The sequence below is a fragment of the Rhinopithecus bieti genome, unplaced genomic scaffold (assembly GCF_001698545.2).
Source record: "Rhinopithecus bieti isolate Rb0 unplaced genomic scaffold, ASM169854v2 scaffold_2432, whole genome shotgun sequence".
NCBI classification, from domain to species: Eukaryota; Metazoa; Chordata; class Mammalia; order Primates; family Cercopithecidae; genus Rhinopithecus; species Rhinopithecus bieti.
The window spans coordinates 1,706,728-1,721,857 of record NW_016804136.1 but is presented as its reverse complement, the minus strand read 5'-3'; the positions used below and the strand labels follow the sequence as shown (position 1 = coordinate 1,721,857).

Sequence of the window (15,130 nt, the reverse complement as noted above, 5' to 3'; positions counted from 1 at the left end):
GAGATATTAAAAGTTCAAGGTGAAAATATGCAGATGTGGGAAAACTAGTCAGCAAAATAATTACTGTGCAGCAGAAATACTTCTTGCTTCCCCAGCTTGAGCTTTTTGCTGAGTAATCTGTTTGCTCATTGATTAATTTATCACATTTCACATAATGCAGAGATGTGGCTTCATTTTTGATGTCTGGAATCCATGTGCTCAAACCACTGTATAATGCAGATGAGGTGAAATGAGAACTGAACCATAATATAACCATGGAGACTTGAAGAGGAGGATGAAAAAGAGTACTAAATGATTAAAGAGAAAAAATATGAAACACAAAATCCGAGAATGACTTCTTGGGTTATCCTGCCATGATATATTCATCTGTTGTTAGCAGGAATATAACAACATTAAATAATATATTCCATGTTCTCAATCCTATATACAGCAGTGTGGAAATTACTTCAGACCACATATCTCATGACTGGCTATACCACCTTTCATGTCAGATACTTCACAAGAAGATGCTATTCACACCTCTGATCTTTCTAAACCTTACAACCTTCAGGAACTAAAACAAAGTATCCACATCATATCCTTTCTTATAGTTTTTCGTATCTATAAACAATGTTCAAACATGTTGAATAATCATATCTTTACTACATCTCTAAATCCACCACCTGACTCTTGCTATGAGGAGAACAAGAGCAACTCTGTAAATACAAATGTTATTCCCAAAACTAGGATTACCTCAGTTTAAATGTTATTCCCAAAACTAGGATTACCTCGGTTTAAACGTTATTTCCAAAACTAGGATTACCTCAGTCTAAATGTTATTTCCAAAAGAGGATTACCTCTTTTCTTACTATTTTTTCAATAATCAGAAATAAACAGAATAGAATAGATAAAATAACATAAATCATAAGAATAATAGATTTCAACAAAACTGCTAGTTCTGTTGGATTCTGGGGTAAGGAGTATGTTATGAACATAAGGAAACTCAAGTAAGAAGTGATTTTTGGGTCCCATTTCAGAACACATTGTGATCACAGCCCTCATCACACAGGTAGTCTATTTGTATAACTAGAAGCATTGTTTCTTAATAAGAACTTTTTGTTTCAATAGAAGTGAACACTTGCATCCTCTGTAAAATACCAGGCATCGACAAAATCAGTGAATTAGTTGACCACAGCTAGGTCAGAATCATCATCCTGTTATATAAGGAAGAGAAATACATAATTGCAGTAATTTTTCTAAAAGTCCATTAGATGATTGGAGGGTATGGCACCCATCACATACTAGGAAAAAAGGACAAGTAGTATTCTCAGAATCATTCTAGGAACTTTGTAAAAATGCACTAATACTAACTAGTTTGTCACTAGCTGATTGAACATGGGCTAGTTTCAGAAGTCATGATGTAATAGATTGCGTGTGACACAGACTTTATGAATACAAATATGAGGTAGAATAATTACATGAAAAACATTTTAACCCTAAATTAAATCAACTTAATATGATACATGCCATTGTTTAGTTGGCATAAAGTTAACTTGGGTTAGATGACCATTCAGATGGTGAAGTGTGAAGTTTTGCACATCGGTACCTCAATATGATCCATTGCTTTCTGCCATACAGACTGCTTCTCCTCTGCACTGTGTCCGGGAATGGATAAGATATTGTGAATGTAATTAAAGACTTCTTCCTGAAGAGCACAAGACAATATAATTTATTCATTCACTCACTCAAGATTTAGTCCCTACCAACTGAACCAGTCTTGGTAAACACCTATCATTTGAAGATGAAAAACCATCTGGAGATTGTTAACTGATGGAAAACTCTGCCCCTAAAAAGAAAGGGTAATTGTTTAAAATTTAGGGTAGACTCTTAGAAGCAAAAAGCTGTTCTAATTAATTTTGGTTTCAATTTATTAATCTTCAGTGACCTAATGAAGGAATATCACACTTTGGCTTTTGGGGATCCCACTGTCCACATTCCCAATTTCAGCTCAAACCACTCCTGCCCTTGTCTATTATGCTCCACCTATATTTCACGTCATCTATATGATCTCTACTCAGCTCCTTGAACATGTCAATTTTCCCCACCTCAGGTCTTTTGCATATACAGTTTCCCATCCTGGAACACTCTTCTTGACTCTTTCCTTCACGGGCTTCTCAGATTCCAAAACTCAGTTTATATGTCACTTTCTCTGAAATTCCTCCCCTGGCTACTCTGCATTAAGTCAGTTCCCCATTATCCTCTAAAGTTGCACTCGGTTTCTCTTCCCTAGCATTTATCTCCATTTGTAATCATATTTGGCTTTGTTAATTGTCAGTCTCCATTACTAAATCACACATTCCAAAACTGCAAGAACTGTATCTGTTTTAATTATCAATGTACATTTGGCTCATACACATGCACCAATATTTCTACTCAACAGTTATTTGTACTCAATAAGAGGGAAAGCTGAGTAAGAAAAAAGGGTAAAGCAGTGTCTCGACTCACCTCTCTCAGAGGGTCACGTAAGTAGCAATCAATAATTTTGTCATATTGGTGTTCTCTTTCATACATAAATTCACAAATTTGATAGCTAGAATGTAAAGGGAAAAACTTCAGTGTACCAAACAGGCAGGTTTTTGAGACATTTGCTCTGGCACACAGGTTAGTATTAGGAAAAGTGGGCCAAGTGTCCTGGCTCCTGCCAGGCACTTTGGGAGGCTGAGGCAAGAGGATTGCTTGAGACCAGGAGTCTGAGATCAGCCTGGGCAACACAGCAAGACCCCGTCTCTAAAAAAAAAACCTAAAAGTTAGCCAGGCATGGTGGCATGTGCCTGTCATCCGAGCTACTATGAAAGCTGAGGCAGGAGGATTGCTTGAGACCAGGAGGTTAAGGCTGCAGTGAGCTATGATCACACCACTGCACTCCAGCCTGGTCAACAGAGGGAGACCTTGTCTCAAAAGAAAGAAAAGAAAAATTAATATAATAGATGTGATTTCTACTGTTAAATAAAGTTACAGTGAATATCTAAGGGAGATGAATATCTGCCATTCCTTTAACTACAGGTTCAAGAGGCTGCTAAATATTATAAGAAATTTCAATGCTGAATACAAAAGAAATACTAAAGCAATAATGTATCACATAAGAAATAGTGAATATGTTAGACACTGATAATTTACAAAAATTTTACATAAAGTTCAGAATTACATCATATAAATACAGCATACTAGATAAGTAGTAATGTGATATTCTCTTATTTGCTATGTCAAATACTACTTTGTCTCTAATATAGCTAAGGTAACCATAAAAAATTTATGAAACATGGAAATATTAAAGGAAAATTTTAAAATAAAACATCATAAGACTGCTATTTCACTTTTATGTTTAAACAATTACATAAAAGCTTCATATTTGCCCTATCGATTTCTGCAAATTTTACTAATTTCTAGAATTCAATTAAAAGGACTTACTTTTTTGTTATTTGTATAACCTTTCCTAATTAAAAAAGCAGCAATGCATCAATAAACTGGGCTTTAAGTTAGAGAAATGTAATTTAATATTTCTATGGCAAACTAATATACGCCTCAAAAGAACTTACAACTCAGCTTTTTCTGCCATCCGGATGAGGCGACTCTCTTCAAATTGAACTATGNTACAACTCAGCTTTTCTGCCATCCGGATGAGGCGACTCTCTTCAAATTGAACTATGCCTCCAGCCTGCAGCAATTCTAAAAGGACCTGAACATTTAAAATAAATGAGTAAAACACTGGAGAATTTACTAGCTCTTTAAGAGTGCATTCAGCCATGTAGACTATAACTTCTAATTTTTTTCTTTTGTATTCTCAGTTGATGATATTTTGGCTTGCTGTCACATATGGAAGGGGTTAGACTGACATTATAAACTTGATCGTACTGCATTTAAGCCCTATAAAAAGATAAATGGCTCCGCTTTTCAAACATGGAAAGAACGCCACAGAGTTTACGAATGAAGCCCTATGAGACACTGAGCTGACTCTCTGCTAAGCTAAAATGTCCGTATATATTCTTTCAAGAAGTGAATTTTTGTCTCACTTTTATGTCTTATGGTTCTTTACAATCTGTTTACCCACAGCTGGTATCCATGTTTATATGTTAATTTTTTTTAAATTATGGCTTTTCATAGCAGCAGTATTCAAAATAGCCAAAGGGTGGAACAATCCAAATGTCCATCAGTGGATGAATGAATAAACAAAATGTAGTATATACATACAACGAAATACTATTCAGCAGGAAGAAAATCTGATACATGCATGCTGTGGCATGGATGAACCTTGAACACATTCTGCCAAGTGAAATAAGCTAAATACAAAAGAATGAATACTGTATGACTGCACTTATGTGAGGGACCTAAGGTAGTAAAATTCATAGGGACTGGTAGTTACTAAGGAGTGGGGAGGAGAAAATAGTGAGCAGGAGTTACGATTTCATTGGTATGGTAGTTCAGTTTGGGAAAATAAAAGAGTTCTGGGGATGGATGGTGATGAGGATTGTACAATAATGTGAATACCACTGATGCATACACCTAAAAACGGTTAAAATGGTAAATTACGTGTTATGTCGATTTTACCACAATAAAAAGGAAACAAAAATATTGGGGCTCATATAAATAATTTTTACCACACTACGCAGCTGAAATGAGGGGGGCCATATTACTATTTGTATTCAATAAAATTTAAGAGACAACCAAAATTTTACCAGCTGTTCTCTGACCTAGGATACTCTGCAGTAGTCACTGCGCCATAGCTGTGCAGATAAAGGGGTCACTGTTGCTATCCGATAGTCTCAACTTCCCAGCTGTGTATGATTACCACAGTGCCACAAAACCATACTTCCGCACAGCTCTCGTGGTTCTTAATTTTACTAGTTTACTTGCCTGACAAAATCTGGCTATCAATACAAAATGGGTTGACTCTTTTAGTGCCCACAATTATGGTGGGTATGCTTTTTAAAGAATCCTACTCCTGAAGGCAACTTCAAGAAAGTGGCATGAATAAAAAGAAGTGGTACTCAAACAGTTACTGTCTCACAATAATTAGTGGAGGGACAGGTGGATTCTAGTCTCCAGAATGGTCAGCTCTAATGCAGTGGGGTTTTAGGGCACTCTCAAAAGTTAGGTATGTCAATACTCAGGACCCTGTAGCTTTTTTGTTTCAGGACCACAGCAGCTAGCAGTAGTTACCAGATTAATGATGCCGATGGAATGCAGCGTACAAGAAGTCCTAGCTGTTGCCACATAATAGGGGAAGATGAAGTAGTTTCTTTGATGTCATGGTAGATGCAAGACAGATCCAGTCTAGGAATTTAGTTTGATATAAGCTTCTTATACATGTACCCTAACAACCATCCACTCTATTTTCTGGTTCCCACTGACTCTAACTTTGTATTAGGGTTTGGCACAAGTCATTGCCCCTCATGTGTAGTGAGGTCTAGCACAGAAGAATTCTTTCTGGCTTATTCTTCTTTCCTATTTTTTAGCAAATAGAGTTCTAGTAGTTCATACCTGCTGTCTTTCAGAGTGTCGGGAGTCATCGTCGGGACTACAAAGGAATTCAAGGACCTGGCCAAAGAAAAAGTATTTTTTATTTGATATCAGCATGTAGACATTAATACTCTCATAATAAAAGTAATAACTACCCTTTCAAATAACCAACTTATTCACACCCAGCCAAAACAAATACCACAGGTATAGGGTACCTTCCCAACTGATTAGCCTAGTATATGTAACATCAGGTTCAGGTATGCTAACAATTTAATATGTGCCTTACATACATATTTCTTTACTCTTAAGAGGCCGGGTGCAGTGGCTCCTGCCTGTAATCCCAGTACTTTGGGAGGTTGAGGCAGCCCTTGTGTACGTATTTCTTTACTCTTTCGAAACATAACTCTAAGAGGCTGGGCGCAGTGGCTCATGCCTGTAATCCCAGCACTCTGGAAGGCTGAGGAGGGCGAATCACTTTGAGGTCAGGAGTTCAAGACCAGCCTGGCCATCTCTACAAAAAATACAAGAAATTAGCCAGGCGTGGTGGTATGCGCCTGTAATCCCAGCTACTTAGGAGGGTGAGGCAGGAGAATTACTTGAATCTGGGAGGCATCGGTTGCAGTGAGCCAAGATCATGCTGCTGCCCTCCTGCCTGGGCAACAGAGCCAGACTCTGTCTCAAAAAGAGAGAGAGAGAGAAAAGAAACATAACTATAAGGCAGTGTTGTCTATATACCTTAACTTTAAGTTTCCTGATATGATACCATGGACCTAGCAAAGCATGAACTTAGGAGTCAGGCCACTTGAATTTGGACACAAACTCTATTAAGACTTAATATTTACTGCTAATAATAACACTTACTAAGTATGACCTTACATGAATTATTTAATCTCTCCAGGCTTTAGTTTCCTCATCTATAAAAGGAGTATAACTGTCCCTATTTTAGAGCTCTTGAGAGGACTAAGGTAACAGACACACATAAGGTTTTGGAACATTGTGAAGTGCTCAAAAAATGCTAGTCATTTTTAGTTACTTTCTCCAGACAAAAAGTATTTTCTTTGCCACCTGTGGAAAAATAGGAGATATTTAAGCGGGAATACAAGATACCTTCAAAGTCATTTGTAAGTAAATTGAGATTTTACAAAAGTAATCTCTTCTCCAGATGATGGTCATAATATTCTTACTACCTGTGAGATGGGGGAGATTCTTAAATTGGGAAACTCTTGAGCAAAGAATTCTAGGCAATTCAGAGCAACAGAATAATTGAGAGAACACAATCTCTATAAACCAATCTCCACAAAACATACCCATACACCCACATACACATACCCCTCAATTTAGATCCAAAACCTGAACAGGTCTCTCCTTGATAAGGTATTTACCCAATAGTCTGTCACATCAGGAAACAGTGTAATCCAGGGAACTGTGCACAGTAAACAGGAAAAAACCTTTTAGTTTTCACTGCTAGACACTTACCTGATCAAAAAGTGTTCTGTTTACAAACAAGGTGTTGTCAGGCTTTGCAAGCTGCCGAGCAAGGAAGGTAAAGAGACATCCTACTTGTGAGGGGGTAAAGTCTGAATTCTCCACCATAACCTGAGGAGCAAAGGAGACCATTTATTCAATACATCATCTGGTTTGATGCAAAAAAATATATAATTAGAAGAGGGGATAGCCTCATTACTGAAGACTCATAAAAAGATTCTTTTATTGACTGTGCAACAGTTCAATTCAACGCCATTTAGAAGAAGCACAACTACTTGCATACTCTGAAAACATTTCAGTGATTTCTGGCCTATTTCTATCACAATTTGGATGAGAACTGAATTGATAAAGAGGTAGAGATGTAAACTGTAGTATTTCAAAGAAATATTAATCATGTTTCCCTCAGGAATTCTTAGAGAACCCTTCTACAACTAATTTTTTGTTGTTGCTGTTGAGACGGAGTCTCACTCTGTTGCCCAAGTTTGTGTGCAATGGCATGATCTTGGCTCACTGCAACCTCCACCTCTTGGGTTCAAGTGATTCTCCTGCCTCAGCCTCCCAAGTAGCTGGGACTATAGGCGTGTGCCACCACACCTGGTTAATTTTTGTATTTTTAATAGAGACAAAGTTTCACCACGTTGGCCAGGCTGGTCTTGTACAGTTAAATTTAAATAGCCCTACTAAAAATCTGCCCATCAACAACGGAAGAAGAGAGCTGCTTTGAAGTTTGAGAGTAAGACACCTGAGAGTCAAGGTAGCCCAAAGAAGTTAGCTATCACACAGACCAATGAAGTGAATGGCTTCGGCCTTGTATCAAGCAGTTCCTTGAAGACATGGTTTTGTATAACAGGCTTTTTACAACACACACGGTTATCAAATCATAGTCATTCCTCTAGCTTTAACTCAGCTCTCATTTCCTAAGTACTCACCATGTATAAGATGCTATAAGTGTCTTTAAGAAAATTAGGAACAAGAAGGAAAAGACAGACACATCTTAAACAAAAGGCATAATATAATGACTGCTATTATAAAGGCACAAATGATTACAGAAGCACACTGGAAAATTTTAATTCAACTGGTTAGAGAGGGAATTTGAAAAGAAATGAGAAGAATAGCTTTTAAGCTAAGTTTTAAAGCCCGTGCAGAAATTTTGACAAGGGGAAATGTCAATAGAAAAGTCAAACCTGGCAAAGAGAAGAGTGAGAGCAAAATCATGGACACAGAAAAACACAATTGTTGGGGGGAACAACAATATTTATTAGAATGTAGCAGCATGCAGGAAGAGGGAAACAATAGATTAAAAGGGAAGATTAGGTCTCAAATGTCTTCCTAAGGAATCTGGAACATATTCTATAGAAAACTGGCGAGCTACTAAATGTGTTCCACCAGGGGGGTTGATTATGACCAGTACTGCGCTTAGGAAAATTATCCGGTCAGCAGTGCATGGGATAAAATTAACAAAAGAAAGAAACACAAGGCAGGGAGAGAAAGATACAAGCGACTGCAGGAGTCTAAGGGAGAGACCAAAGGGCTCTTAAGTAGGGCAGTGATCATGAAAATGGAAAGAGGCAGAGAGAGTGGGGACAGGACAATTATTCCTAGGCGTGCAACCATGTGGTTCAAGGAGCAATGAAAAAGGACAGATTTTGAGCCTGATTGGCAGGTGGGATAATGATGCTATTAACAGAGAGAATACAGAAGTGGGGAAGGGAAGACCACATACTGTTTTGGGCAAGCTGAATTCATGGGGGCAACTCTACAACAAATTAGGGTATAGTACCCCCACACATCTATCAAAAAGTTCCAAGTTCCCTCCTTCCATCCTCCACGCAAAGATAAAGCACCAGATTTCTCCCATTATACAACATTCCCTAGCTTTTGACCTACTTCCTCTCACATCCCTTTCTTTTACCCTTTCTGCTTTTAGTCCAGTAATCATCGCTTGCCAAGTGTATACTCATTATTACAGTATGAGGGTATTTCAAGTTATAAAAACTCTATCTCATATATATATATATATAAATTCCCTCATCACCTCAGCGAGTGTCTAATTGGTTATGATCCTACAAAAGGCCATTTCCTTTCCATTTCTCCTTTGGCCTCTTTCAGAGACCATGCTTACAAATTTTCTGGGCAATGTAAGAAGTCACAAATTAATAGATGTTTCTTCTCTGTCTGCAGCCATTCAGCACACATGATAACACCCATTGGCCTGTTCTCTGGTCACTGCCTATACTCCTCCTCTCACTGGCTCTCTCACAAGTACACTTTAACCAATTAGCACATCTGTAGCACTAGAAATGAGAAAAATAATCTCCAAAGCTCATTCTTCACTGACCCAAGGTAAACACTATCAAGACAACACACAAGAATGGCAAGTCACCAACAGGAATAGTCAAGTACTCGTGGAGCTTTCTCTTCATTTGGATCACTCTTCTAACTTAGTATAGTTTTAAACTCAAATTGCAATTTAACCAACTTACATTTACCTGGCACCTACTGCGTTACAGGCATTGTGCTGGATCTGTTCTAGGCAGGCTAAAACAATGACCAACTATAATAATAATAATAATAATTAGAATAATCCTCAGTCTCTACATTCAAGAAGCTCAAGTCTAGATAAGACAGATAAGAAAATATGTAAATATGACACTACAGTGTGCTAACTGAAGCATAAAGTGTTGCCTGAGCACAGACAAGAAGCAACTAATCAACCTAGATGTATGGGAGAGCGTTCAAAAGAGTTTTTCATAGATGATATTTCAGTTAAGTCTTGGAAAATGATTAGGAACTTGCCAGTCAGTGAAAGGAAAGGAAAAGGCATGACAGACTGAAAGAAAACCCTTGCAAAGAACATAAACCATCAACACACCACAGAGAGTCTAGTGAATTCTAATAATTTAATATGGTTGAGGGTACATAATACAAGGTGTGTGGGGAAGGATGACGAGGTGGATGAGAGAAGGGACCAGTTATAGAGACCTAGTCAGGACCAGAAAATATAGAGGGATCATGGATATTCAACAGTTTAGACGGGTATGGCAGAAACTATTACTTATGCTACAACATCTAGTCTTCCTTCCTTAGAAACAGAACTCCTCAAGGCTGGGCACAGTAGCTCACACCTGTAATCCCAGCACTTTGGGAGGCTGAGGCAGGCAGATTACCTGAGGTCCGGAGTTCGAGACTAACCTGGCCAACATGGTGAAAATCCCGTCTTTACTAAAAATACAAAAATTAGCTGGGTACGGTGGCAGGTGCCTCTAATTCCAGCTACTCTGGAGGCTGAGGCAGGAGAATCGCTCAAAGCCAGGAGGTGGAGGGTGTAGGGAGCTGAGATCGTGCCACTGCACTCTAGCCTGGGCAACAGAGCAAGACTCAGTCTCAAAAAGGAGGAGGAAGAGGGGGAGGAGGAGGAGGAAGGAAGAAAGAAGAAAAAGAAGAAAGAAGAAAGGAGGAGGAGGAGGAGGAGGAGGAGAAGAAGGAGGAGGAGGAGGAAGAAGAAAAGAAGAAGGAGGGAGAGAGGGAGAGGGATAAGGAGGGAGGGGGAGGGGGAGGGAGGAAGAGGAGGAGGAGGAGAAGGAGAAGAAGAAAGAAGGAAGAAGGAATAAGGAAGAAGGAAGAAGAAGAAGAAGAAGAGGAGGAGGAAGAGGAAGAAGAGGAAGAAGAGAACGCTCATGTTTAGCTAAGCACATGGTTACCAAGAATACAGACAATGTTTCTCTATCTCCCCCACCAACTAAGGGGCCTCATATGGTGCAAACAGAATTGTATTACACAGCTTTTAAGAAGCTTCCTTAAGGAGAGGGAATATTTTCTTTGTTTCTTCATTTTTTTCTACGTGGCTAGAATGCAGAGGTAATGGCAGGAGCCTCAGCAGCCATTCTGGATGGAAAGACAGAAATCATATACTAAGTGTAATACTAAGACAGAAGGAATCTGCGTCCCTGAGAAGTTTATGAAGTCACTCTACTAGACCAGGTTGCCTACTTCCAGACTTCTATGAGAAAAATTAATTCCCATCACAATTAAACTATTGTTATTTTCAGTTTTCTCTCACTCACAGCAGAACTTAATTCCAAATGACCAACAGGAAGCCACAGAAGAGTATCAGGTAGAAGAAAGGTAAGATCACAAATTAAAGGAGGACAAGATTGGGAATAAATCTAGGTGAAAATTTTCCATATTAGCCATCTGAATCAAACTGCCATTATCTGACAGGTTAGCAATCCTGTTCTCACAATCATCACTGCCTGTCTTACAAGGTTAAATTAATATTAATTGATAGCTCAAAAGAAATAATGTATATAAATATGCTTTGGAAATTACACAGAATGAGTATAAATGTAATATTTTGATGTTATGTACAACTAGAAAACACCTTAATTCTGGTCTCTTGTCCAAAATAATTCAACATTAAAAGAAAGAAAACTCTATTTTACAGTCAAATGAACAAAATAAAAACTCTAAGCTTTCAACTACAAGAGAAAACTGGCCTGCCTGAAGTCATGCAGACGGAAAAGAAAAGAACTTTTCCCTGCATTCTTCATTAGCAACAGCATCAATCTCAAAATAGCTTTCTGCTGAATCTAATTAGATTTATACTGGGATGATCATTTCTCTGTGCCTCAAATCAGTCTTAAGTGTCATCCAGCATCTCAGTGCCATGACAGAATACGGCACTGCCTTAGCAACAAAGTGAAGTTGATATGAGACAGAGGAAGATTCTTCACATTAATTGTTTTCTCAAAGCACTTAGAAGTTAGTCGCTATAGCCGGGCGCGGCGGCTCAAGCCTGTAATCCCAGCACTTTGGGAGGCCGAGACGGGCGGATCACGAGGTCAGGAGATCGAGACCATCCTGGCTAACACGGTGAAACCCTGTCTCTACTAAAAATACAAAAAACTAGCTGGGCGAGGTGGCGGCGCCTGTAGTCCCAGCTACTCGGGAGGCTGAGGCAGGAGAATGGCGTGAACCTGGGAGGCGGAGCTTGCAGTGAGCTGAGATCTGGCCACTGCACTCCAGCCTGGGTGACAGAGCGAGACTCCGTCTCAAAAAAAAAAAAAAAAAAAAAAAAAAAAAAAAAAGAAGTTAGTCACTATTATTACATGTAATCATACTAATATAGCAATTATCACCATATGCCTTTCTCACAGTAGTGCTCTCTATTCTGGTCCCCAGTCTAAAGCTAACATACACTAAAAATTTTTTTAAATAAATGATTAGTACTTAATTCAGCTCTTGAGGACAAAGACACCATAATAAAATTTTAAGATATGATTCCAAGAAACCACTTAACAAGATTTTATAACCTGCTATAAAACAACTCAACTATCTTAAGTATCATATAAAGACATGTATTCTTTGAATACTTACTTTCAACAAAATATCCACAATTCGCTGTTGATATTCCACAGCTTGTTTGTCATTTTTAAAATCTTCAAAAGTCTAAAAGGGAGAAATAAATGTTTAAGAGTAATTATTATTTGTACATTGTAGAAGAAAACAAGTTATCAAATTCTTGTTATCAAATTACTCTGAGACTTAAAAAAAAAAATCACAAATAAGAATTTGAGAAAGGAAGGAAGGCAAAGTCCATAAGAAAAAAAAAGAAAAAAGAGAGAGAGAGAGATAACACTAATGAAAACAGGTAATTTGGAAGCAAAGGTTTGAGAACAGAGGGATAAAATACTACATGTTCAGCCATCATTCAGTCTATGTTATCTGGAAATAACTAAGACACAGTTTATTAACTATCATAAAAATAACTTTCATAATTTTCATGACAATTAAGAAAAATGATGTCTAAAGATAGGCATTTAAAAAAATTATTATGGTAAAAAAGTTAAAATTATCAAGCCTACTTACTAATCTCAAAACACTGCCAACTATGGCAACTTTCATTTTATGTAACTGATCAAGCAGAGCCAAAAAGACTTTGAATATAATATGCATCAAAATAAATTACAATACCAGATTCTGTTTGTCAGTATATGATAATAGCATGTCACAAAAAAAGTAGTACATATAGTATATATGAAGAAAATAAGATTATGTCCACTATCAAAAAATTGAAATAAAAATTTTTACTGAACAGTAAGAATGATGAAAGACTTAAAGATCGTTCCTATGGTTTTCACTTAGTTCATTTGATGCTGAGAAATGTTTAAATCCACGTAGCACTAATTTATTGCTATTTCCTTGAAACAAGAAAATGAACTACACAATGTCCCAGCAGACTAAAAATAAAAAGGAATTTCAAAGCCATGAACTTTCAAGACATCATAGTCCTGTTCAAACAAGAGTAATTACTGTTCTTCAAACGGGCCTGAATTTTCCCCAATTTCTCCAAAGCACCTTTGTTCAAGCTGTTCTCTTATTAGCATGTCCTTCCCTTCCTTCTCCTGTTTGATGCACAGAAAAACAAAATATTCTCGACTTTTTTTTTTTCAGCTAGTCTGCTTTACTGCCAGGTAGCTGGGAAATGCTGAAACAAGTTACCAAGGAGATTGGAGGAACTCACTGTGGAAGGCTCAAATAGAAGTTATTCTGATGCATATGTGGGTTAAATATGACTCTGACTGAAGACAGGAAGACGGACTACAAAGTCTCTCTCAGTTCTATCTTCGGATTCATGAGAACAACAAACACACACACACATAGACACCCATCCCTGCCTGCTAAAGTGAGATGTCACTCTGCAGGTACAAAGGGAAAGTACCATCTGCTAATACAAGTGCCATTCAACTAAAAAACAAAACCATGGAGAATTAACACATGCATTTAAAAACTACAGCAGTGACAGCAAGTAAAAAAGAATTTCCTTCACCATTTTCCTTTTGGCAGCATGTAGTCACTCCTTTGAAACAGACACTGATAGTTTGATTCTGTGAACATAATTAAGTGGTAACACACTATGGTGTGAATATTATGATATGCTTCATGACTATTTTGGTGGTAGTTAACATCTGCCACCAAAATGGCACATTGTTAGACCATTATCATCCCACAAAAATGCTTTTAACTATGGGTGTTTACTAGAGGACTAATATGCAAAGATGTCCTAATGGAGAATTACAGTTTCTGAAGTACAAAGGTAGACCTAAAACCCAAGTTGTAAGTCGTCTGTGCATTTGGACATTAAAAATTATTTCTGTAGTACTTTACAAATTACTATGGGGTTTCTGTAAAATAATGATAGCAAGCTAACTGCTAATCCAGGGGTCAACATTCTCTGTAAAGAGCCAGACAGTAAATATTTCTGGCTTTGGGGCTACATATGGCCTCCATCACAGATTCTTCTTCTTTATGGGCTGATTTGCCTCTTAAAATATCTTTCAAATCCTTTCACATCTCGGTATCCCCACTGTCACTGCCCTAATTTAAGCCACCATTATCTTCTATTTAGATTACTACAAAATTTACTAACGGATCTCCCTGCCTCCATCTTATCTCATTTCAATCCATTTGTATGCCTCCAAATTCATGTTGAGAACCTATCACCAATGTGATGTTTTTAGGAGGTAAGCCTCTCGGAGGTGTGCCTAAACCAACAGAATATGCTAGCACCTTGATCTTGGACTTCTCAGACTCTAGAACTGTGAGAAATCCATTTCTGTTGTTTGTGAGCCACCTAATCTATGGCATTTTGTTATAGCAGCTCAAACCGACTAAGACACAAGAGTCAGAGGGAATGTTTTTAAAGTATAAAATTAATATATTTTCCTTCCTAAAAGGCTTCAATGGCTACCAACTGCTGTAGTATAAAGTCCAAATTATGGCCAGGTGTGGTGGCTCACGCCTGTAATCCCAGCACTTTGGGAGATCAAGGTGGGCAGATCACCTGAGGTCAGGAGTTCCAGACCATCTTGGCCAACATGGTGAAACCCTGTCTCTACTAAAAATACAAAAATTAGCCAGGCATGGTGATGTGCATCTATGATCCTGGCTACTGGGGAGGCTGAGGCAGGAAAATCACTTGAACCTGGGAGGCAGAGGTTGCAGTGAACCAAGACCATGCCATTGCACTCCAGCCTGGAAGACAAGAGCGAAGCTCTGCCTCAAAAATGAGGGAAGGAGGGAAGGAGGGAGGGAGGGAAGGAGGAAGGGAGAGAGGGAAGGAGGGAGGGAGGGAAGGGAGGGAAGGAAG

At 38.2% G+C, this 15,130-nt stretch overlaps 1 protein-coding gene across 1 annotated transcript in view; it reads right to left on the bottom strand.

Moving 5' to 3' along the window:
• VPS8 (VPS8 subunit of CORVET complex) overlaps window positions 1-15,130 on the bottom strand; it is a 268,413-nt gene that overhangs the window by 142,265 nt on the left and 111,018 nt on the right. Inside the window, 7 exon segments of the mRNA XM_017865711.1 lie at window positions 1,586-1,684; window positions 2,485-2,569; window positions 3,576-3,612; window positions 3,667-3,715; window positions 5,518-5,574; window positions 6,973-7,092; window positions 12,358-12,429. Of these exon segments, the coding sequence (XP_017721200.1) occupies window positions 1,586-1,684; window positions 2,485-2,569; window positions 3,576-3,612; window positions 3,667-3,715; window positions 5,518-5,574; window positions 6,973-7,092; window positions 12,358-12,429 (519 nt within the window).